The sequence below is a fragment of the Leptodactylus fuscus genome, chromosome 8 (assembly GCF_031893055.1).
Source record: "Leptodactylus fuscus isolate aLepFus1 chromosome 8, aLepFus1.hap2, whole genome shotgun sequence".
Lineage (NCBI taxonomy): Eukaryota > Metazoa > Chordata > Amphibia > Anura > Leptodactylidae > Leptodactylus > Leptodactylus fuscus.
This window is the reverse complement of record NC_134272.1, coordinates 71,929,164-71,952,958: the sequence shown is the minus strand read 5'-3', so window position 1 is coordinate 71,952,958 and position 23,795 is coordinate 71,929,164. Positions and strand designations below refer to the sequence as shown.

The following is a 23,795-nucleotide window of genomic DNA, read 5'->3' as shown; positions in this document are numbered from 1 at the left end:
CGTTTTTTTTCCTTAATAGGAGTTACTTCAGCCCGTAACGGGCCCTATTTACTTACTGATCCTGGCAGGGGCTGGGATCGGTAAGTGATGGTGCAGGCCCCACAAACACTATTATTATACTGAAAAGACCCCAGAGTATAATAATTGTTCATGGCTGTTCACAATGGGGAAAAATATTGCATATAGGGGCCACTATGGGGTGTAATAGTATGTGCAGGGGCCACTATAGGGTGTAATAGTGTGTGCAGGGGCCACTATGGGGCATAATAGAGCGCGCAGTTATCCGGTTAGGGTCTTCGGCGTCGGTCGGGAGGGCCATGTCAAAAAGTTTGCTACGGTGCCCCGCCATTTCAAGTTACGCCACTGAATAGTAGTAATATGGACCATATAATATAGTAATAATAAAATAGTAATATAGGAAAATATAGACGGTTACAGAGATGAGGAGATGCCAATGCTGAGCTAGAAGTGCAGGGTCTCTGTGCAGGCTGAAACCCCGGGTAAATGTGTTCTGTGTGTAAGGGCCATGGTCCTCTGCATTTCATCAATGAAAATGAGCTTCTGTTGTGGTCCCTAAGAAATGCAAGGAATGAGAAAATAAGAAATGCAATATTTTCTTTCCTCCCCCGACTCCCTAGGAGCTGAAGATAGAGCCATAGGAGAGGACTTGGCACTTTTATACCTTCACATCAACCAATCTAAGACTCAGGTCCGGTGTCTCCAGCAAGTCTTTAAGTAGTATGGTATTGTGTTTTACTACGCGGAGGCCAGATACAGATCTTACTCTTGGCACACAAATGACTATATGAGCTGCAGCCAAAGAACCAGACCGGATATAAGAACGCACTGTGTATACTTCCCTTAGTGAGTCAGTGCCGTTTCTGTGTCACTGATCCCTGTCAGTCTTCGGACCACCTTGCTTATTAGCTGTACATTAATGTCCAATTGAAGTCTTATGATTCTGATAGCAGTCGATAGCGGTCTGACACTATGACGTCCCGTGCAGGCTGATGTGACACATGCAATCGATGAACAAGAATGTTTGGAGGTCAGCGGGTATCGACGGTAATATTTCCACCCAGTTTTATGGTTTTTATAATGTATTTCCATGTCCCAGTGAAAGCCCACAGAATAAATTCACATGGCAGAGATTGAAAATCTAGAGTACATGACTGGTTGTTTTCAGCATATGAATGAGATTTCTCGAAAGATCCCCCACCTTGTGGCTACTATACAATGCAGTAAATTTTTGATGGAAAATCATAAAGAAAGCATCTCAAGTGGATGCAACCTAAAAGAGCCAAAAACTGCAATTATTCCATTAACCTTTTCCTCCACTGCTTACATAAATTGGGAATCTTTTTAAGAGGACCTCTTGTCGTCAGCGAAAAGATGGCGGTGGACAACTTTCCTGATCATCGCCGGAATGCAGATAAGGTTCTGTTGCAGTGAAGCTGTTTAAAAGTGGAAATAAATCAGATCTGCATGTTTGGGCTACAATTGTTCGTTATATATTTTACTTACTGATTATTAAGATGTGAACGTTTGTCGGAAAATACATAAAACTGCTCATATCAGGCTACAGTCACTTAAAGAGGACTTTTCTCCACCTCCAACAAGTCCAGTTCTTTGCATCAGTTAACAGCTGCTGATTCTGGCACAGTTGGAATTTTTTCTCTAGCCCCCACCCTTCCTGAGCAATCAATGCAGTTACTTTTGGTCCCTGATATGCTATTTAGGCTCTGTACTGTCAGGAGGGCGGTGTCAGGCAGAAACAGACAAGGAGGTGTGATGCTTAGCTCTGACACTGGCTGCCTCTGATTGGAGCTCTGAATCGCGCCCCCTTCCTGACACCGCCCACCTGACATTACAGAGATTAAATAGCACATCAAGCACCAAAACTATCTGCGCTTGTTACTCAGGAATAGCGGGGGCTAGTTCCAACTGTGCTGGAATCAGTGGAGCAGAACCTTTTAAACAGAACATCCACCAATTGAAGTTCTTGGCATTTTTTTTTTTTTAGAGGTCTAGCGCCAACGATTCCATTAATAGATGCTAAGAACCGGAATTGGTGGAGGTGGTGAAAAGGTCCTCTTTAAAAAGATCTATCACCCCCTCTATGATTCTGTCATAAAGTGGACCTCTCACTTAAAGGAACTCATTTGGTAGATTAAAGGGCTTAAACTGGGGATCATAACATAAAATAAGTGAAAATCACCTTTAGGCTCCGAGACCTAGTCCTCTTTTCCAACCACTATTGGGGAAATGCAATTTATTCCATCAGTTATAGCAGATTGGAGGCTTTCGTTACTCATGCGCTATATACTAAACACTGAATGGCCACTTTTTCAGAGACACCCAGCTATTAGTGCCTTGGACCTGCTTTGACCCTCAAAAATACAGCATAGCATTTAAGGTAATACTCACAGGACAAGGGGTGTGCCAAGAAGACGTTCCACCAAACTCCATTATTCCACCTCCACCAGCCTTGACTGCTGATACCTAACAGGAAGGGTCCAGACATTCATGCTGGCTTTTGTGCACCCCTATGTTGCTTGATAAAGGGCTTTAGTGACATACAGAAAATGATTGCAATCACAAACTCTTTGGTATTAATATCTTTATTTATTTTGCTTGCAATGAAAAAACACAAAAGAGAATGAAAAAAAGTCAAACCATTGATCATTTTACACAAAACTCCAAAAATGGGCCGGACAAGAGTATTGGCGCCCTCAGCCTAACACTTGGTAGCACAACCTTTAGACACAATAACTGCGCACAACCGCTTCCAGTAACCATCAATGAGTTTCTTACCAGGCTCTGCTGGAATTTTAGACCATTCTTCTTTGGCAAACTGCTCCAGGTCCCTGAGATGTGAAGGGGCCTTCTCCAAACTGCCATCAAGAGATCTCTCCTCCTCCCCCACAGGTCTTCTATGGGATTCAGGGCTGGACTCATTGCTGGCCACTTTACAAGTCTCCAGGGCTTTCTCTCACCACCATTTTCTAGTGCTTTTTGAAGTGTGTTTTGGGTCATTGTCCTGCTGGAAGACCCATGACCTCTGAGGGAGACCCAGCTTTCTCACACTGGGCCCTACATTATGCTACAAAATTTGTTGGTAGTCTTCAGACTTCATAATACAATGCACACGGTCAAGCAGTCCAGTGCCAGAGGCAGCAAAGCAACCCCAAAACATCAGGGAACCTCCGCCATGTTTGACTGTAGGGACCGTGTTCTTTTCTTTGAAGGCCTCTTTTTTTTTTCCTGTAAACTCTATGTTGAGGCCTTTTCCCAAAAAGCTCTATTTTTGTCTCATCTGACCAGAGAACATTCTTCCAAAACATTCTTCCATCGGCTTTAAACTTCTTGATGACACTGCACATGGTAGACACAAGAACATTCAGGTCTTTGGAGATGGACTTGTAGCCTTGAGATTGCTCATGCTTCCTCACAATTTAGCTTCTCAAGTCTGTCAGACAGTTCTTTGGTCTTCTTTCTTTTCTCCATGCCCAATGTGGTACACACAAGGACACAAGACAGAGGTTGAGTCAACTTTAATCCATGTCAACTTCCTGCAAGTGTGATTTAGTTATTGCCACCACCTGTTAGGTGCCTCAGGTAAGTAACAGGTGCTGTTAATTACACAAATTAGAGAAGCATCACATGATTTTTCAAACAGTGCCAATACTTTTGTCCACCCCCTTTTTTATGTTTGCTGTGGAATTATATCCAATTTGGCTTTTTGACAATTCTTTTTGTGGTTTTCCATTGAAGACAAATTAAATGAAGATAATAATACCAAAGAATTTGTGATTGCAATCATTTTCTGGAAGAAACTGAGTATTATCTGACAGAATTGCAGGGGTGCCAATACTTTTGGCCAACACTGTATCTATCTATCTATCTATCTATCTATCTATCTATCTAATCTATCTATCTATCTATCTATCTATCTACACTGTATAAGCTTGGGCTGGGTTTATATCTCTGTTTGGACACTTCGTCTCAGAGACCCCAAAAGTCTCTGAAAACATCCTGCAAGTCCTACATTTTCATCCAACGAACCCCATTATATTCAATGGGGTCCATTGTGCACCATTGTTTTCTGCTGTGTTAGAGGTCTGTCTGCCCGTTGTTCTGGTTCTCTGATGGACCAAGACAATGATGTGAACATAGTGTTGGTTGAAAAGTTGAACAGCTAGGCGCTCACATACACTCACACTCACAAATCTCTTTACGTTCATGATTCTGATACCGATACGTTGGCCAAATCCCAAACCGTAGTCATTCTCGGGACGTTCCCCACATCCTCATAACAATACTCCAAGAAATAAGAAACTTGAGCAGTGAGTACATTATCAACCAAATCCACCCAAGAGAGTATAAGAACCATCTCCATCCTGCAATAACAAAGGGAGATTGTCTCTTTGCTACAAATCCTTAATTACAAAAAGCACCGAGGAGGGGGCTTCAGGATTGTGGACAAGCAGTGCAGGGTCTTCAGGAGCTGAGGGTCCCTTTGATCAAGAAAATCCAATTATTTGTGTATATACATTTCCCACATAGTGATTAGTTCATTAATTGTCCCGCCTTTATCACCTCCCTTTCCACCCCCTGTAATAATCAGTTCTTTTATCCAGACCAACAAACACTCGGTAGGAGCTTTTGTACATTCAAAGGATTTGCTTTCTCTTGTGAAAGAGCTGCTGTGCTTTGATGATTGGGCAGCTGGGAACTTCAAAGGGACAGAGCCCGGGCTGTGACTGGCTGGCGGCCCAGCAAAGTCCTTATCAAATTCTTGGAGGTGCTCCCACTGCAGTCAGTCAAGAGGCTGCTGGAAGGGAGGGGAGGCAGGAGGAGCAGCAACCTGCACACAGCCAAGTACCAAACAAACAACCTGGCACTAACTGGGTGGGGAGTCACTGACTGAAGGGGTTTCCTCCATGCATCTTCAGCAGTGTGCTGCCCATCACAGTGCCCAGCCGCAGGAGCGACACCATGGCTGCAGTAGCTGTACTAAGGAACGACTCTCTCCAGGCATTCCTACAGGTCAGTGGGGCTTCACCTGCGCAGCTAGTCGCGCCAAAGAGTGTAGCAACTGCGCAAACAATCCGAATAACCACAGTATATATAACTATTAGGGAATTTCTAGCAATTTTCTAAATTTTTTGGATATGGCGTTTACACAATTGAGTTGTGGAGTTTCCTCTAGTAGAAAATGGGAAATACTTCTCCGTAGAGATTTACTTTAGGAAAGTTTCATTTACATGGTAACATAGTTGATAAGGTTGGAGAAAGGCACCGGTCCATCTAAGCCAAACGACCGTATCTGGAAGGCAGCAAAAAGATACTTTGTGAATTTTAAAAATTTGTGTTTCTGAAAGATTTCCCAAAAATTATAGTGAATTTGGTTATTATATGTAGCTAAGAAATTATTTATAATCTATCTATCTATCTATCTATCTATCTATCTATTATACTATCTATCTATCTATCTATCTATCTATCTATCTATCTATCATCTATCTATCTATCTATCTATTATACTATTTATCTATCATCTATCTATTTATCTATCATCTATCTATCTATCTATCTATCTATCCTTCTATCACCATATCTATCTATATATCTTATATCTATCTACTATCTAACTATATGTCTGTCTGTCTATCTATCTATCTATCTGTCTGTCTGTCTGTCTGTCTGTCTGTCTATCTATCTATCTAGCTATCTATCTCATAACTATTTACTTATATATCTATATCCATATGTATCTATTTCAGTAATATGTATGCAACAGATTAGAAAATACACAAACCTTTCAGAATTAAGTCAATGATCTAGAGATAACTCCATATCAATCATAATAAGAAAAAGTTAAAAGAAAGTTACATTTTGGGCTCATATAGAGCACACGTGGTGAAAGTGAACTACCGGCAGAAGATATAGGGCAATGGGACAGTATACCAATATACTTTTATATGATTATTTACAGACTTTTTTTTATTACTTACAAAGTAAAATAAAAGTTACAAAAAGGAGAGACACTAACAAACAGCAGGTAGTCATACAGATAACTGGCATCAGGGTGATCAGAGATATTGACAAGAGATGGATCATCCGTGTTCTCAATTGTTCAATGTCAGTATAGTGTCAGTCTATGAGATATCCGACTATCCACTGGTATAGCTGTGTATGAGGTTACATCCATTACAATTTATATGAAGAGCGTCTTAGTATGACAATTATTTAAGACAAAGTAGAAACATAAAACTACAGTGAATTATAGGTCACAAATCTTCATAGCTGATAAAGTTTCCTAATAGACTTAAGACAAGTTACTGTAGGTGTGTCTGTCATTGTAATGTACTTCTTACATGTCCCGAGTCGCTATATGTCAGGCAGAGCTGCTCAGATCTTGTGCTGAATGGCAGTTTATGGTAGTGAATGGCAGAGAATGATAGTGAATGGTGGTGAATGGTAATGAACAGTCACACATTAAGATGGGGAGTTAAAAGACAGACTATCCCGTGTCTAAGTATATGTAGGACTATGAGATGTGGATGTCAAGTCAAAATGATATAGTAACTTTTTGTCAAACTTTATCTTATTCTCTATCATCAATCTATCTGTTTATCTGCCTATCTATCTATCTATCTTCCTAAGTATATGTATCTATCTCTCCCATATCAATCAATATTTTATAAGCAAACTGAACCCATTTTCCATTACAGGACAGGACACCCAGCGCCTCACCGGATGTCAGTAAACATTCCCCGCTGGCTCTCCTGGCAGCTACATGTAGTCGAATAGGTCAACCAGGAAGTGGCGCAGACTTCATTCAGGTTCCTTATGATCCAACCATTGGATCTCCCTCAAGGATTTTCCATCCATGGACTAATGACATTTCTGCGCACTCTCCAGGTACACTCCAGGCACATAACAGTCTCGGACTTGCTGCCGCCAAAAATCAACTTCCATCTCACATACAGTCTACATTTGTTACTCATGAACTACCCCTGACTCCCCCTGCTGACCCCTCCTACCCTTATGAATTTTCTCCAGTGAAAATGTTACCTTCCCCTATGGCTGCTTTTCAGTCCTCTAATTGCCAATCGGCCTATGTACCTTCTGTTCCTTATCCTCCTACCGCACCCATCGCGTCTGCTATCCATGGATTTGTACCAGGACATTCAAACCTGATACATCAGCAACCGAGGCAGCTATCCCCCAATCCAGCAGAAGACATCCCATGGTGGAGCATTCAACAATCGACCCCAGTCACCCATCCATCTCAAATTCCCCACGCTCATCACCGGTTTCCTATCCAGAGAAGTTTAGTTCTAGGACATTCAGACTTTGCACAATACCAGACTCAAATCGCTGCTCTCCTGCAGACCAAATCACCACTGGCCACAGCCAGGAGATGCAGAAGATGTAGATGCCCCAATTGCCAATCCTCCAGTGGTCCAGATGAGCCAGGAAAGAAGAAACAACACATCTGCCACATCCCAGGTTGTGGAAAAGTATATGGTAAAACCTCCCACCTTAAGGCCCATCTAAGGTGGCACTCGGGAGAAAGACCCTTTATTTGTAACTGGTTGTTCTGTGGCAAAAGTTTCACCAGATCTGATGAGCTACAAAGGCACTTACGGACTCACACTGGAGAAAAGAGGTTTGTCTGTTCAGAATGTGGAAAACGATTCATGAGGAGTGATCATCTGGCCAAACATGTGAAAACCCATCAAAATAAGAAGATCAAAGGGGTTGAGCGGACAGTCAAACAGGAGCAAAACCGAGACCACTAGAGGAGGCTTCATGGATTTTGTTATAGTGCAATATACTTGAAGACTGGTTTATGGGAATATTGATAAATCTGAATTGAATCAAAGCACAATACTAGTCACATTCCGACTCAAATAATTCCATTTTTGTTTTTTTTTTTACTTCTGGATCTTTCCGAGGAACCCAAGGCTTTGTATATTTCTGCCCAAATGTAATTAAACTTGGTGTGATCTATGGCGACTTTTTCTGAAACCTTTCTTCTTTCCTTGAGACTATTGATTGTGTTTGTAAAACTCTTTCAGTTCTTCTTTTCCATTCATTGCGGCGTACCTTATTGATTTTGTAAATGGGACCTAAGAATAATTGGCTCTGCCTAAATTTTAACTCCGGTGCCACACGTCTCTATACCGGTTGTCGAAAGTGATTTTTTTTAAACTAATTTCCTAACTCTAACTCTCAGTTTTTGTCCTTCCATCATTCCGTAATTCCTAAGTGTTTTCTATTTTCTATCTTGTATTATTATTGGTATATAGCTTCATCAACGTTCATGAGAATTGGTCCAGTGGATTACTTGCCTATAGCAATATATCTTCTGTTATTGTAATCGTGGCATTAGCTTCTCGCAGCTATGTACAATGTTACTTTGTATCTGTTTTTTGCCTAGGGTATGTGCTTGCCTGTATAGTTGGAGTGTAAGCATATGTTCCTTTTTAGGCTTTTTGAAACTTTGGAACAACGTTGCACCTTAGACTTAACAGAACTTTAGGCACACGCTGTAGCATTTTGGCTCTGTTCATACTGGTTGTTCACATGTGGCAAATTTAGGTGTTGCTAACAAAAAAAATGTCATGTGTGAACATACCATAACTGGTAATGTACTGGAGGAATAGATCTTGCTAACAATATGTCACATCCTGAATTTATTAGCATTATTGTACTGACAGATTATAGAAGTCATGCGGTTTTGGGGGGGGTTTGCAAATAATTTTTTACTTTAATCCTGGTTTGGGCTCAGAAAACTGTACCAAAAACTGCATGTGTGATTCCAGCCTAATGAGACACTGTTTGGTATGAACAGCGCCCTAATATGTAACTCCATTCAAAGCCTCAAAATACACTCATGGCTGCAATTCACTTCAATATTGCACAAAAAGTCCCATATAGGAGTATGCAGGAAGCTGAGATACAGGAAGCTGTTTGCGTCCTCATACTCAATTTGATGGTTACCTTTGCAGAGCCCTGTCTACTTGCCTATATGATGGAAAGCTCCTGGTGCAAATGTCAAAAATACGCATAGACCCCATTCACCTGATGGAGACCAAAAGAGTGTCCTTTTAACGAAACATCAACTCATCATGTGTAGTTTTTGATGCAGTTTTTGATGCAATTTTTGATACAATTTATTAAGCCAGTGGTGGATGTTTTTATTCCAACGTGTTGGCCTTAAAAAGGATAAAAATCTGCACAAAAAACTGCTTGTGTGATTCAAGCTCTGACATACGTGAGGATGGATAATACCCAGTGACCGCCAGGGTGAACACTCCACATTGTATCCCAGCGTCCAGGATTCCTAGATGCTAATGAGCAGGTTCCTACAAAATAACTACATTTTTAATGGAGTTTTTACAAAAAAAATTTTATCCATATCATGAGGAAATGCTTAAGCTGGCCATATACATTAGATTCATTTGGACTCAACCCAAGGATTTTAGTGGGACCAGACAACCATCTAACGTTTGTGGAGATGTCTCTATTTCCCCAATGGCAGATGTCAGAGGGAAAAATAAGGATTGGGCAGTTGGATTCCAATAGGCCTGATCTTTTTGTTCCCAGAGAAGCCACTGTCAGTGAAGGCTAAGGCCCTATATTGCGGAAACGAAGCGTTTTTTGTTGCAGATTGTTTTGTGGGTTTTTAGCCAAATTCCAGAGCGGTTTGATGGGAAATATAAAGGAAATTTATATGTGTTTCCTTCTGACTTTAGCTCAAAAAACACAGCAAAATCTGCAACAAAAAACGCTGCAACTTAGCCTAAGGGCTCGTTCACACGGAGTTACGTCCCGCGAGATTTGGCACCTGTACGCCGCGTGACCCTTTGCGTGCCATACACGCTCCCATTCATTTCAATGGGAGCGGAGATCGTATGCGCCGCGCTAGTTTGCGGCCGTGCATTTATTCACGGCCGCAAACTAGCGGCCGCATACGATCCCCGCTCCCATTGAAATGAATGGGAGCGTGTACGGCACACAAAGGGTCACGCGGCGTATAGGTGCCAAATCTCGCGGGACGTAACTCCGTGTGAACGAGCCCTAAAAGCGGTCCTCACCTCTCTCCCTATTTAGAACACATGCACACTTGCCGGAGCCGAGTGTGCATGTGTATAGGGAGGTCGGGAGCTATGTAATGTGTATGGATGACAGGTATTTGTATATTAATATAGCATTGTACCAGTATTGTATTGGTCAGTCTTACTTCTTCTGTTCTTGTATACAAGTATAACAACTGTTTCCTGTTCCCAAGAAATTGTGATCCCCCCAATGAACTCTCTCCGGTTTCCATCTTGATTCCAGATACCTGTGGTAGCAATAATAGATCTGCAAATAACACCACTCAAACATATGCGAATGTGAACAGAGCCTAAAAAAAGATGCATCACAAACTGTACTCTATTGAGAAATATTTATTAAAATGGGCTAAAAGCAAAATTGTAGTTGCCCGCAGCGACCAATCACAGCGCAGCTTTCATGTCATATTCTGCTCCTGATAAATGTAAGCTGGGCTGTGATTGGTTGCTGTGGGCAACTAAGATAATTTTGCTTTTAGCCCCATTTAATAAATCCGCCCCTATGAATCTAGTCCTTGTGTGACATGAGGGGACAGATCACCTGAATACTGGCTTTAGCCGCAGTCACTTTTCGGATTTAGTGGAGTTACATATACTTAGTCATTTTGATGACATCGCTTATTAAAATCGCTCAGAGAATATTTTGTGATTTATTATTCATGGAACGAAATTGACAATACCTAAACCTTACACCTGTAACGTTGCGGCATGCCTTGTCCCTTATGTTGCATTTTGCACTCTTTTTTGTAAAACTACTAGGCTGAAATAACTTGTGAACATTGACGGTTTCTATAGTGAATACGATGACTGTAAACTCAGTAAAGAATATTTTCATTTAAATGTGATCAACTGTGCAATATAAAGACCCCTATATGAGGCCTATGTGGGAAAAACCTAAAGAATTTGTAAGGTCGTCTTCACATCCGTTCTGGGATTAAACAATGGCGGCAGGTCCAGATGAAGGGAATAACCAGAAAGAGGATTGGTCTAAGAACAGAAAACAACAGATACCAAGGGGCCCCATTGACCATCGTGTATCCGTTTTTCTCCCTGACCGTTACGGTAAGGTTACGTTCACATCTGTACAGGAGTCTGTCTGGTGCAGAGTCTGTCTTAATCTGTACGAAAAAGCACGTTAAGGTAAGGTTACGTTCACATCTGTACAGGAGTCTGTCTGGTGCAGAGTCTGTCTTAATCTGTACGAAAAAGCACGTTAAGGTAAGGTTACGTTCACGTCTGTCTAAAGCTGTGGACGAAAAAGCCTTACTGCACCATACAGACTCCTATGCAGATGTGGATTAAACCTTACTGTGCTTTGCCGTACAGATTAAGACAGACTCTGCACAAGACGGACTCCTATCCAAGTGTGAACGTAACCTTACCCTACAGTTGATTTCTGCTGTCAGCCATGTAAGGCTAGGTAGAGGCTCGCTATAGTGTTTTTCAATAAGATTACTGACCATGATCATTGCTTTTTCTCCATATATCCAGTCCTAAAATTCCCCAGAAACATTCCCACACTGTGTACATTTGTGACTACTAGCCCCTTTGATATACTTTATGTATTTTAAAGCAATTCCTTGTTTAATGGAAAGTTCTATAATTATATAATAGACTTTTCGTATCTGTTCATTATGTAATCTAAGGCTACATGCATATGATCATGTCTATGTAGCCAGGCTGTGATTTAACATCATGGACGGCATATGGATAACATGTGCCATGGTCATTGCGGTATAGGACCTGTCCTGAGTTTTGCCCTGGGCTCAGGGCCCCATACACAGCCTGTGAAACTACATGGACGTGTGCAGTGGCGTAACTAGGAATGGCGGGGCCCCGTGGCAAACTTTTGACATGGGCCCTGGGCCCCCCCCCCCGACCAACGCCGAAGACCTCGACCGACCCCCTCCTACACATTCCTGCACGCTCTATTTTGCCCGATAGTGGCCCCCATACCTCCCAAGTGTCCCGCATTTGGCGGGACACTCACGCTTTCCTACCCCTGTCCCGCGGTCCCGCTCAGGCCCCTGCATGTCCCGCTCTGTCCCTTTAATGTTTTACTAAACAATTGTTCCTCCGATCAACAGTTAAAAGGCTCTCGTGATCGGAGGTACATTTCACTATTGTAGAAGGACCTTTGTGTGACATCACACGGTCCTGTGCAGTGAAGAGATGAAGAGACGTGTATAAGGTACTGAGGGGGGGGGAGTGTGAGATGCAGGATGGAGAGAGGGTGAGTGTGTGTGTGTCTATCTGTGTCTGTCTCTGTCTTTGTCTGTCTGTGTGTATCATTATACTGGGGGCAGAGATGGAGAGGAGGACATGAAACTGGGGGCAGCTAAAAGGGGATATGAAACTGGGGGAGAAATGGAGGGGGGATGAAACTGGGGGCAGAGATGAAGGAGGGGACATGAAATGGGGCAGATGAAGGAGGCACTTAAACTGGGGTGACATTAAACTTGGAACAACTGGAGGGGGCATTAAACCGTGGGAGTAGCTGGAGGGGGACCTGTCTGCCTCTAGTTGCCCCCAGTTTAATGTATCCCTCCAGCTACACCTACAATTTAATGTCTGCTTCCAGCTGCCTGAGTTTAATGTTCCCCTCTAGTTGCCCCCGTTTAATGTCCCACGTCAGTTGCCATTACTTTATCGTCTCCCTCCAACTACCCCCATTGCTAATGTCCCCCTCCAGCTGCTCCAGTTTCATGTTTAAATTGGGGCACCAGGAGAGGGACTTAATACTGTGGGGCAGTTGGAAGGGGGGACAATATAATGTGGGGACATATAGTGTACGGGTGACTGTAGGAGGATTATACTGTGTGGGGGCACATGAAAAATGAAAGAGAATGGGCGGAGTCAGTGCAAACGTGGGCGGAGCTAAATTTGCCGCGGCGCGCTATGTGCGCCACACATTTTATCCCTTTTTCTGTTCTTCAAAAGTTGGGAGGTATGACAACTTCTACCTACAGCACCGAGTACATCAGCGTCTACTGGGCACAGCGGGAATCCTAAGGAGGGGGAACCGGAGGCTGATGGCTGGACGATGGTGCGCAGGAAAAAAAAAGTGATATGGACCCTTATATCAGAGCTTCTACTATTGCACAGCTAAGTGGCACCATTTTACCAAGCACAATGGACATGAGATCTACTGTATGTGTGTGGCAGAGACTCAGGACATGATGAACCATTTGGGCAGACCAGACCAGATCATGAATTGTCTGCGGGCACTATGGATTGCTTTGGCATTTTAAATGGGCGCATTTGCTTTATAGTAATTATTATGCTCATTTAGGTAACAGCTGCTTATAGTCCTGTAGTACTTGTGATCTGCCAGAAGGGGGCATTACATGGATGTGGCTTATTAGTCACACATGAAATAATATGGCAGAGCAGAGCTTCTTCCTGGGTATACCAGCCCTCTTCATTAGAGACATTTATCATGAGTTTTGGGACATTTTAACAACTTTTTTATGGACTTGTCCCTATGATCCTTCCACACAGCGCCATTTTACCCTGTGGTTTTGTGTGGTAGGCTGTCTCATCCCAATTCAAGTGACTTGAAGTAAGGTGCAATACCAAAAATGGCCTTTTGACAAAAGTGGTGCTCTTTCTAGGGAAAAAAAAAAGCTGATTATTTTGTTCACTATTAATGAACAACCTGGCCGTCTAATTCACCATATGAAAATTGGATTCTGGTTCTCTGTTAGGGTATGTTCACACGGCGGAAAATGGATTCCGCGTGTAAAAGTATGGCGCGGCTAGCCACGTCAGAATGCCAATGCAGTGTACTGGCATCCCGCTCAGGATTAGGCCCGAATGAATGGGCCTAATTTGGAGGTAGTCTCACGCCATGGCTGAGTCAGATGTGTAATCAGCAGGAAGAAGGGTCATGTCGCTTATTTTTTCCATTACTAATTAGCGGGAGAAAAAAGTGAGTGGCTCCAATTGAAGTCGATGGGAGCCGTTTTTGGTAGCAGATTTTGAGGCGGATTCTACTTCAAAATCCGTTGCCAAAAAACTCTGGGTGAACTAGCCCTTAACTGGAACCTGTGACATGGAAGTTGCAGTATAAGATAAAGGTAGCCATACAGAGATAGGTGTCATCACTGATAGGACCGCCCACATGACTAGGTGACTGTACAATTAGTGACTGACACTTAGCTCTGTATGTACAGTCATAGAGGTCAGGCTGTCAATCACTGATAGTTCCACCTTCTTGACTTTTCAACATGGAGCCGAGATTTCAGTGGCTAAATGACAGGTCATACTGAATCAATTCCCACACAATGCCATATCAACCCGCTCAGCTCCTTGTACTCTGTATTACTCTCCCGACAGCTTACATCGCATCTTACATGTGACAGGTTCACTGCAACGTGACCTTAAAGGAATCTTATCATACAAACACATTTTTTTCTGACTATCACATCGGAATAGCCTTAAGAAAGGCTATTCTTCTCCTACCTTTCGTTGTCTTCTCCGCACCGCTGTTCCGTAGGAATCCCGGTTTTTATTGGTATACAAATGAGTTCTCTTGCAGCACTGGGGGCGGGCCCCAGCGCTCAAACAGCACTGGTGGCACCCCCAATGCTGCAAGAGAACTGTCTCCAACGCCGCCTCCATCTTCGTCAGCAACGTCCTCTTCTTCCGGCGCAGGTTTCAGACTTCTAGGCCTCTGGCAGAGCAGACTGCGCATGACCACAGGCCACAAGAAAATGGCCACTTACAATACTGTGTAAGCGGCCTTTTTCTCATGGCCTGTGGGCATGCGCAGTCTGCTCTGCCAGAGGCCTAGAAGTCTGAAACCTGCACCAGAAGAAGACGGGTAAAGAGGACGTTGCTGAAGAAGATGGAGGCAGCGCTGGAGACAGTTCTCTCGCCGCATTGGGGACACCACCAGTGCTGTTTGGACGTTGGGGCCCGCCCCCAGTGCTGCGAGAGAACTCATTTGCATACCGACAAAAAAACTGGATTTCTATGGAACAGCGGCGTGGAGAAGACAACGAAAGGTAGGAAATGAATAGCCTTTCTTAAGGCTATTCCGACGTGTTACGCGGATAAAATGTGTTTGTACTGTATGATAGGATCCCTTTAAGCTGCAGTACCAAACACAGCCCAAAGATTGGCGCTGTTTTAGGGAGACCATTGAACCCCTCTTTGTATTCTGGACAGCCTCTGTACAGATTTGTTTAGATCTGACTGCTTGCTTTGCTTTTTATATATTGTGTGTTTGTGGGATTTTTATGTTAAAACAGGTTATATTTTCGGTGTATTGGTGCTTTTAATATTTCTCAGTTTAAAGAGTTTGGACGGGTCACTGATCCCTGTGCTCTGCGGTCACGTAGTATACAACCAATCATCCTCACTTAGTTGGAGGGAGTCCATTAGATCCAAAATGTCTCCGAAACCAATAAGAGTGTTGTGTAGGGATTTAAAGAGGACCTTTCACCACTTTTGGGCACATGCAGTGTTATATACTGCCAGAAAGCCGACAGTGCGCTGATTTCAGCGCACTGTCGGCTTTCCCGATCTGTGCCCGGTGTAAAGAGCTTACGGTGCCGGTACCGTAGTGCTCTATGGTCAGAAGGGCGTTTCTGACCATTAGCCAGAGACGTCCTTCTGCCTCGTGGCGTCTATCGCGCTGTACTGTGGAGCCGGGAGGAACGCCCCCTCCCTCTGCTCACACAGCTCGTCCATAGACGAGCATTATCAGGAGCGGGAGGGGGGAGTTCCTCCCCGCTCCACAGCACAGCGCGATAGACGCCGCGAGGCAGAAGGACGTCTCTGGCTAATGGTCAGAAACGCCCTTCTGACCATAGAGCACTACGGTAACGGCACCGTAAGCTCTTTACACCGGGCACAGATCGGGAAAGCCGACAGTGCGCTGAAATCAGCGCACTGTCGGCTTTCTGGCAGTATATAACACTGCATGTGCCCAAAAGTGGTGAAAGGTCCTCTTTAAAGGGGTCTTCTGGGACTTAAATGTTTCTGGGGTATTCTTGGGATAGACCATCAATATGTGTCCTACACCCAGGGCCTTGCAGATCAGCTTCTTCCTTGTGCCCATGATGTTTATCTTTCACATGGTACAGCAGAAGCTCAGTCCCATTCAAGTGAATGGGGCTGAGCTGAAATACCAAACTTAGCCCCCACGCAATGTCAAGGTCATTGAAATTTAGATCATAGAAACCCTCTTAAATAGGAGCAGACACGTACCTTTGTATAGTACAGTATTTGTATATTGTACAGTATATGGCAGCATTTTTTCTGGGGATTACGCAGGCACTGTACAGAAATAACTTCACATACTGTAATTGTTCCTCCCTAATACTGTTCACATAAATAGTGCCCAATCTATTGTATATAAACAAGATGCTGCTATGTATACTGAACATACGCCAAAATTGTCACTATGTACTGTATATACAAACATTGCACAAGGTTTCATGATGGCTTCTTTCTACTCATAGACATAGCCAATAATGCTGATTCTTGGGGCAGAGGCTAGAGCAGGGGTAGGGAACGTACGGCTCTCCAGCTGTTGCAAAACTACAACTCCCAGCATGCATACTGGCTCTGCTGTTCTTGGAACTCCCATGGAAGTGAATGGAGCATGCGGGGAGTTGTAGTTTCACAGCAGCTGGAGAGCCAAAGGTTCCCTACCCCTGGGCTAGAGGGCAGCAGATCCCCTATGAGGTGGAGAGGAAGGCAAAAAGGATCCAGTGACCTGACCATTAGAATATGTTCACATGGCGGAATATGGATTCCGCATGTGAACATACCGCGCAGCTAGCGCGTTGCGGCATTCCGCTCCGGATTAGGCCCGAATGAATGGGTCTAACCGGAAGAGTGTTGTGCCATAGAATCCGCGGCAAGATAAGTCCGCTCCTTTTTTATCCTACTAGCTAGTGGAAAAAAGAAGCGAGTGGCTCCCATTGAATTAAATGGGAGACGTTTTTAGCAGCGGATTTTGAGGCAGATTCCACATAAAAATCCGCTGATAAAAACTGTGTGAACATACCCATGGTCTGCTGAAAAATAAAGATTTCCCTTCACTGGTACTAAGGGGCCAAACTTGACACCCCGAAGCATTACTGCTCCGCCACCATACTTTACAGTTGGCATAACACAGTCAAGTAGGTAACGTTCACCTGGCATTCACCAAACCCAGTCTGGTCCATCACACCCCAGCACATGAAGTGGTTAAGACTGGCACACAAAACCCCACCCTTACTAATTCAGCCCCAAATTGTATACAATCAGTGTCACATAGAGGTACAATAAGTCCATACACTGCTTAGTGCTACGTGCCATGTCACTGGCCTGCCTGGGGGGTGTCATTGCTATTTCACCATAAATTTACGGCATGCCCCATTATGACAACCACTATCCATAAGTCGTATTAGGGCATACGGGTATCACCGCCTCCATCTGGGACATCCTCAAAAAGACAAAAAGGAGAGACTAAAGAAAAATAGAATATTTTTAAATTAAATTTCTGGAGATTTTGGTTGTAAGTCCCAGAGCACTGGTATCAAGATATTTTATCTATCTATCTATCTATCTATCTATCTATCTATCTATCTATCTATCTATCTATCTATCTATCTATACACACACTCATATATATATATATATATATATATATATCATGTGGAACTAGCGCATCACAATCACAGGCTCCTCCCACGACTGGACATCTTATTTGCATATCTTTATGATATTATTTGAGAGAGTTCCATATATATATATATATATATATATATATATATATATATATATACAATTTTAATGGAACTCTCAAATAATATCATCAATATATGCAAATTAGATGTCCTGATGTGGGAGGAGCCTGTGATTGTGATGCGCTAGGTTCCGCGTGATGCACTAGGTGGTTCTACGTTTCACTGTGTTCAGTTAGTTTCGTGGACTTTAGAAGATGGAGGATTTCCAGACTCTAACCCCTTCTTGGTTTTTTACCAAAAAGCAATTGAGAAAGAGCCCTTCGAGGCAATGCGGCCTACGAGCCCATAAAGAACTTATTTACCGCCAGCAGGCGGCACTACTTATTCTGGACATGGGGCGGCGGCTCCATCTGTCCAGAGTGACCGTCAGCACGGCCATAGTGTACATGCAGCGCTTCTACATGGTACAGTCATTCACCAAGTATAACAGATATGCAGTGGCCACCGCCGCACTATTCCTAGCGTGCAAAGTGGAGGAACAGCCACATTTGGTGGCAGACATCATCACAGCTTGCCACGCCTGCCTGTACCCTAAGAGATCACAGCTGCACACACAAAGCCGGGCTTACCCGCCCACCGCGGATGAGATTCTCCAGCTGGAGATAATCCTATTTAAGACCTTTGGATTAGACATTGTAGTTGAGCATCCCTATGAAACTGTTGCTGTATGTGCCAGCTCGGTGAATGCCAGCGAAGCCGTTACCCGCATGGCCAACAACCTGGCTACCGGCTGCCTAATGATGACGACGTTCTGTCTACAGTATAAGCCACAGGTCATCGCATGCGCGTGTGTATACCTGGCGGCAAAGAGGCAGAACTTTGAAATACCCCTACCCAAAAGAGGAAAGTCCTGGTGGGAAAGTATTGATAAAACATTAACTAAAGATTTCATAGAAGACCTAGCAGGAGATCTCCTACACATCCTGAGCAGAAACCGTCTTAAACTGCGAGACCTGCCCAAAGATGATAAACCAGTTCCTAAACAGTGCAACCGAGAGGACATGGCAATGGAGCGGATGCGCCGATACTCCAGAACAGATACATCTGCCACAAAAAGACCTGATGAAGGAGATGCCTCAGAGCCGGAGTGCAAGAGGCGAAAAACATCACCATTAACCATTACTGGTAGTGTCAGCACAAAAGACCTGGAGCATCAGCCTGAGGGGGACAAGATCACAACCCCTGCTGGAAGAAGACGACCTCTCTCAGAAGACAACCAAGATCTACAGACGTAATCATTCTGCTGGTTTTTCATTGTATTAATAAATGATATGAGATCTATTATATGTCTGGTTATTGATGGCATATGGCCACGTTACAATATAAGTCATGCTTCATTCTTGCTGAAGGGGTATTAGCTCATACAAGTGAAGGTGATAGTTGGGCCTATAGAAAATCGGTAAGGGCTAGTTCACATGGAGTTTTGCAGGCGGATTTTGACATGGAATCCACCTCAAAATCCACCTGCAAAAAAAGGCTCCCATTCATTTCAGTGGGAGTCGCTCACTTTCCCCCCTCCCCCCGCTAGCGGGAAAAACAAGCGACATGCCCTTTCTTCCAGCTGATTCCGCGGCGGAGATGTCCACGGTGTGAGACTCACTCCCGATTAGGCCCGAATGAATGGGCCTAACCAGGAGAAATCACATGGCGGAAAAGGTTTTCACTGTGTGAACATACCCTAAGCTTTGGTATAGTCCACTGCATTGTTTTATTATGTAGGTTCCCTGGACTGCTGGGACTTATATGACTATGGAAACATGAGTTAACCGATAATAAACCCGCCCCCGCCCTAAAAAACTAGACGGACACCGTCATATTGGGTTAGTGGGATTGGCCACAGCTTTATTTGGATCAACTCAACAGCTGGAGTAAATACTCCACAACTTTAACATCAAACGAATTCTCCATGTCCCGGACGACCATTATCTTCGTCATTATGACAACCAGTGACCATCAGTTGCCATGTATACCCTTGCATAACTTCATGGGACATGGACCAAGCCCCGCTTGCTGTGAAGAAAGAAAGAAAGAAAAACAGACAACGAAAGGAAAACCAAAGACAAAAACACAACAAACAACAAACAAAAAACCGTGGGGGCAGGGTGGGCGGGCGTACTTTCAGTCACTTCCAGACCAAAGGTATGAGACCCTGACTACGTGCCCCTAAACATATAACCTTCCAAAATTGATAAATTACATGGATACGGGGGCGGGCCTGAACTTAAAACAAAACATACCCTGGCAACCGTGCAGAGTAAACCTGGCCCAGCAGTCCTAGCCCTTATCCCTAGTTGGTGCAAGGGCGACATGAGTTGAACTTGGAGCTTCTATGGATCCATAATACAAGTATACAGGCCTGTGCTGGCAGTAAAAGGGTTAATACAACTACATAATTTGACCCATTAATATAATAGCATTAATTACAAGAAAGAAAGTATTGAAACATACATATACATTCCTGGCATGTGAGACACCTCAGGGTCTTCGCCGCCATTACAGTCTTATAGAACGTTCCAGCGCTGCTACTGTAACTGAGCACAGATGCCTTAAAGGGATTCTACCATTAAAGCAACTTTTTTTCTAATTCCACGTCCGAATAGCCTTAAGAAAGGCTATTCGTCTCCTACCTTTAGATGTGGTCTCCGTCGCGCCGTTCCTTAGAAATACCGGTACTTACCGGAATGGTAATGAGGTCTTGGCAGCAATGGGGGCATCCTTCTTCTTCATCTGACTCCTCCCCTTGTCTGTCGTCATCTTTCTCCGTCATGTCTGACGCCTGCGCAGTCGGCTCTGACAGCAGAGACCCTGTTAGAGCCGACTGCGCATGCTCAGTAAGGTTCGTACAGCTCTCCTTACGGCCCTTACTGAGCATGCGCAGTCGGCTCTAACAGAGTCTCGCTGTAAGAGCCGACTGCGCAGGCATCAGACATGACGAAGAAAGAAGACGACAGACAAGGGGAGGAGGCAGATGAAGAAGAAGGATGCCCCCATTGCTGCCGAGACCTCATTACCATTCCGGTAAGTACCGGTATTTCTAAGGAACGGCGCGACGGAGACCACATCTAAAGGTAGGAGACGAATAGCCTTTCTTAAGGCTATTCCGACGTGGTAATTAGAAAAAAAGTTGTTTTAATGGTAGAATCCCTTTAAGGCATGGACGGGAAGGGGGTTAGTGTTGTCCTGTATGATGATCACTTTGTTATGGCTGCATACCAAGGGCACCATCCAGACGTATGACTTCTCCATTTAGCATGGGATTCTCTATGATGGTCTGTACCAAGTGGGCATATTCTTCAGGGTCACCTAGCCTGCTTGGGAAGGGTACCTGCTTGGCCAGGAATTCTCTTGCCTTTTCAGGAAGTCCGAGGAGGAGAGGGGTGGCAAATAATCCTAAAAATGGGAAGGAACATATCAGTTTATCATTTGCCATCACATTCTTCAATTGTAAGTGACTGTCTCACTACAATCAGGGTGACTGATATTGGCCACAATGGAAGTTATGGCAGATTCAGAGAAGCTTCAGTCATAGTGGCAGAATATACAGGGCTGTGCAGGTGTATGTGGTGTATTTCATGTAATGTACTGGGTGACGTCAGGCAAGTGTGATAAGTTATTGCTGCAGCCAAAAAGCAGATAAGGCACAAAGATATCAGATCCCCAAATACTACGTACCAGGTGCAATTGTCACGACCCTGATCCCAAGTGGAGCCAGATCTTGTGCAATGTGGAGAGTCATTCCTACGATTCCTCTCTTGGAAGCAGAATATGTTGCTTGTCCAACCTGAAGAAAAAACCTACATGTCGGGTTTTGCTGTCCGCTTGAAAAGTCGGACATTTTTACAAACGGACAGTTAAGGACAGGCACGGAGTGCAAAAGAACGCACCCGATCGCCATTTCAATTAATGAAAAATGTCACGGACACAGCTAGTGTCCGCTGCTAATGTCCGTGCGAGATTTTGAACGGACACTAGGAGCGGACACTACCTGTCGGACACTGACGGTAGTGTGAACGCCCCCTTAGAGTAACTAATCCAAACCATCCAAAGGCAGCTTTGATTGGCTGGGTTTGATTATGTGGTCCAGAAGGTTATTCTCAGTCACTGAATCTAGGCCAATGACCTAGAGCAGGGGTCAGCAACCTTTGGCAATGAACCTATTGTGAAGCTACAGCTCCCAGTATGGACACTTTCTTGTTTGCTCTCAAAACTACTAAAGAAGTGTATGGAGCATGCTGAGAGTTATAGTTTCACAACAGCTAGTGTCAAAGGATACTAACCTCTGACCTAGAGTTACTAGCTGGACTTTTCGCGAAAAGTGGCATTGTATCCATAAAGTCCAATAAACATCTTTTCGAGCAAATGTTTTCTAAATAAACTCAGTGAAAATCAAATCTGCCAAACAGATTTTGTGAGATTCGCCCACGTCTACATTTATGTCATATCCTGTGGCTGTCAGGAGTCTTTTTGTTGGGAAGACGCAAAACGCTCTCTTGTCTTGAGTTATCCACATGTATCTGTTGGTCGGGTGTTCACAGCCTGGTCATAATCAATGGATGTTTTTATTCACTTATTGCAAACAGAGATCTAAAAGTCATAAGAAATTGGCGTGACATTTGATGGAAAAAATATCAGCACTATCTATATAACTCAGCAGGAACCGAAGGTCCTCATTACAAGTCAATAGGATCAATAAGTCAATCTGACACAGTTGGAGTCTGTTACAGATATTGTCATCACTTGCACTGGGTTCACAATAGCGTTCAGGACCCTAAAAATGGAAACTCTACCCTTTTAAAAAGCAGTTACCCACAAAAAAACAACTGTGGAAAAAAGGCAACACATTTTTGCTGCTTTTTTCTGCAGCTGCGTCTCACGAGTCACTACATGGGGCCTAAGGCCTCGTTCACATCTGCGTTTGGATTCCATCCAAGGGAGTCTGCATGAGACCAGATCTCCACAGGGATTATGCGGACAGGAAAGTACTTCACAATCTACTTCCCTGCCCGCATGATTCGTGCGGGATGTGCATGGCAAGCATTATAGTCTATGGGGTCCATGTGCTTTTACTGCACAGCGCTTGCAGTTGCGTTCGGTATTCCCTTCGGGGGGTCCCCATGCGGACTCCCTGAACGGAATACCGAACACAGATGTGAACGACGCCTTAGCCTAAAGGGGTTTTTTATGAGTTAAATATTGTTGACCCGGGGGGCAATTTATTAATCTACACAAGTTTTTTGGTGTTGAGGAGTGATATTGTGGCGCACAAGGTGACGAACATGTGCCATAATCCCCATTCTGCACCTCGCATGCCACAATGAGCAAATGTGGGTGGAACCAGCCGTGGCTGGAGCGCCAGGGCCCAACATATTTATTATAAATCACGCCAGTTTTCTGGCATGAGTTATAATGGAAATCTACATCAGGATCTCTGATTTAATAATAAGCCGTGGCATCTTCATATATAAGCCATGCCCTGCGCCAGTCGTGGGCCTTTAGCTAGAGTGGCGTATGAAACGTCAGACTGACGCAAGGTTCATACTAGCATTGCATTTCTGTTGTATGGGTCTGTCAGGAGACCTGAACAACAGATAGGTGGTCCACTAAAACAGTGGTTACACAAGGAGCAGGTCCCCATTGACTGTAATGGGGTCTCTCGGGTGTCCACTGTTTTTAAACTGAAACTGGTGGAGGTAAAGGTCCTACACAAGGACATACGATGGAACCCATTACAGTCAATGGCAGTACATTGTACAATTTTCGTCGGACTCTCATGCAAATGTACACATAGCCTTAAGAAATCTGCTTCTCTCTCCCAATTACGATCTTCTTTAAGAGCCACCTATCATACAAGCAATGCATCAAAAAATGTATTGTTACGATCAAGAGCTGACACCAAAGTTAAAATTCTGCCTCCAGCTTC

At 43.9% G+C, this 23,795-nt stretch overlaps 1 protein-coding gene across 1 annotated transcript; it reads left to right on the top strand.

Annotated features, from left to right (window-relative positions):
* The first annotated feature begins 4,850 nt into the window (after positions 1–4,850).
* SP5 (Sp5 transcription factor) lies at positions 4,851–7,937 on the top strand. Its single transcript, XM_075285288.1, has 2 exons — positions 4,851–5,049; positions 6,738–7,937. Exons 1-2 carry the CDS (start codon positions 4,999–5,001, stop codon positions 7,809–7,811), a joined length of 1,125 nt encoding a protein of 374 aa, XP_075141389.1. The 5' UTR covers positions 4,851–4,998; the 3' UTR covers positions 7,812–7,937.
* Positions 7,938–23,795: the final 15,858 nt, after the last annotated feature.

Coding starts and splice junctions, on each gene's coding strand:
- SP5 (XM_075285288.1), top strand. CDS start 4,999: ATGGCTGCAGTAGCTGTACTAAGGAACGACTCTCTCCAGGCATTCCTA. Junction 5,050..6,737: donor CTCTCCAGGCATTCCTACAG/GTCAGTGGGGCT, acceptor TTTCCATTACAG/GACAGGACACCCAGCGCCTC.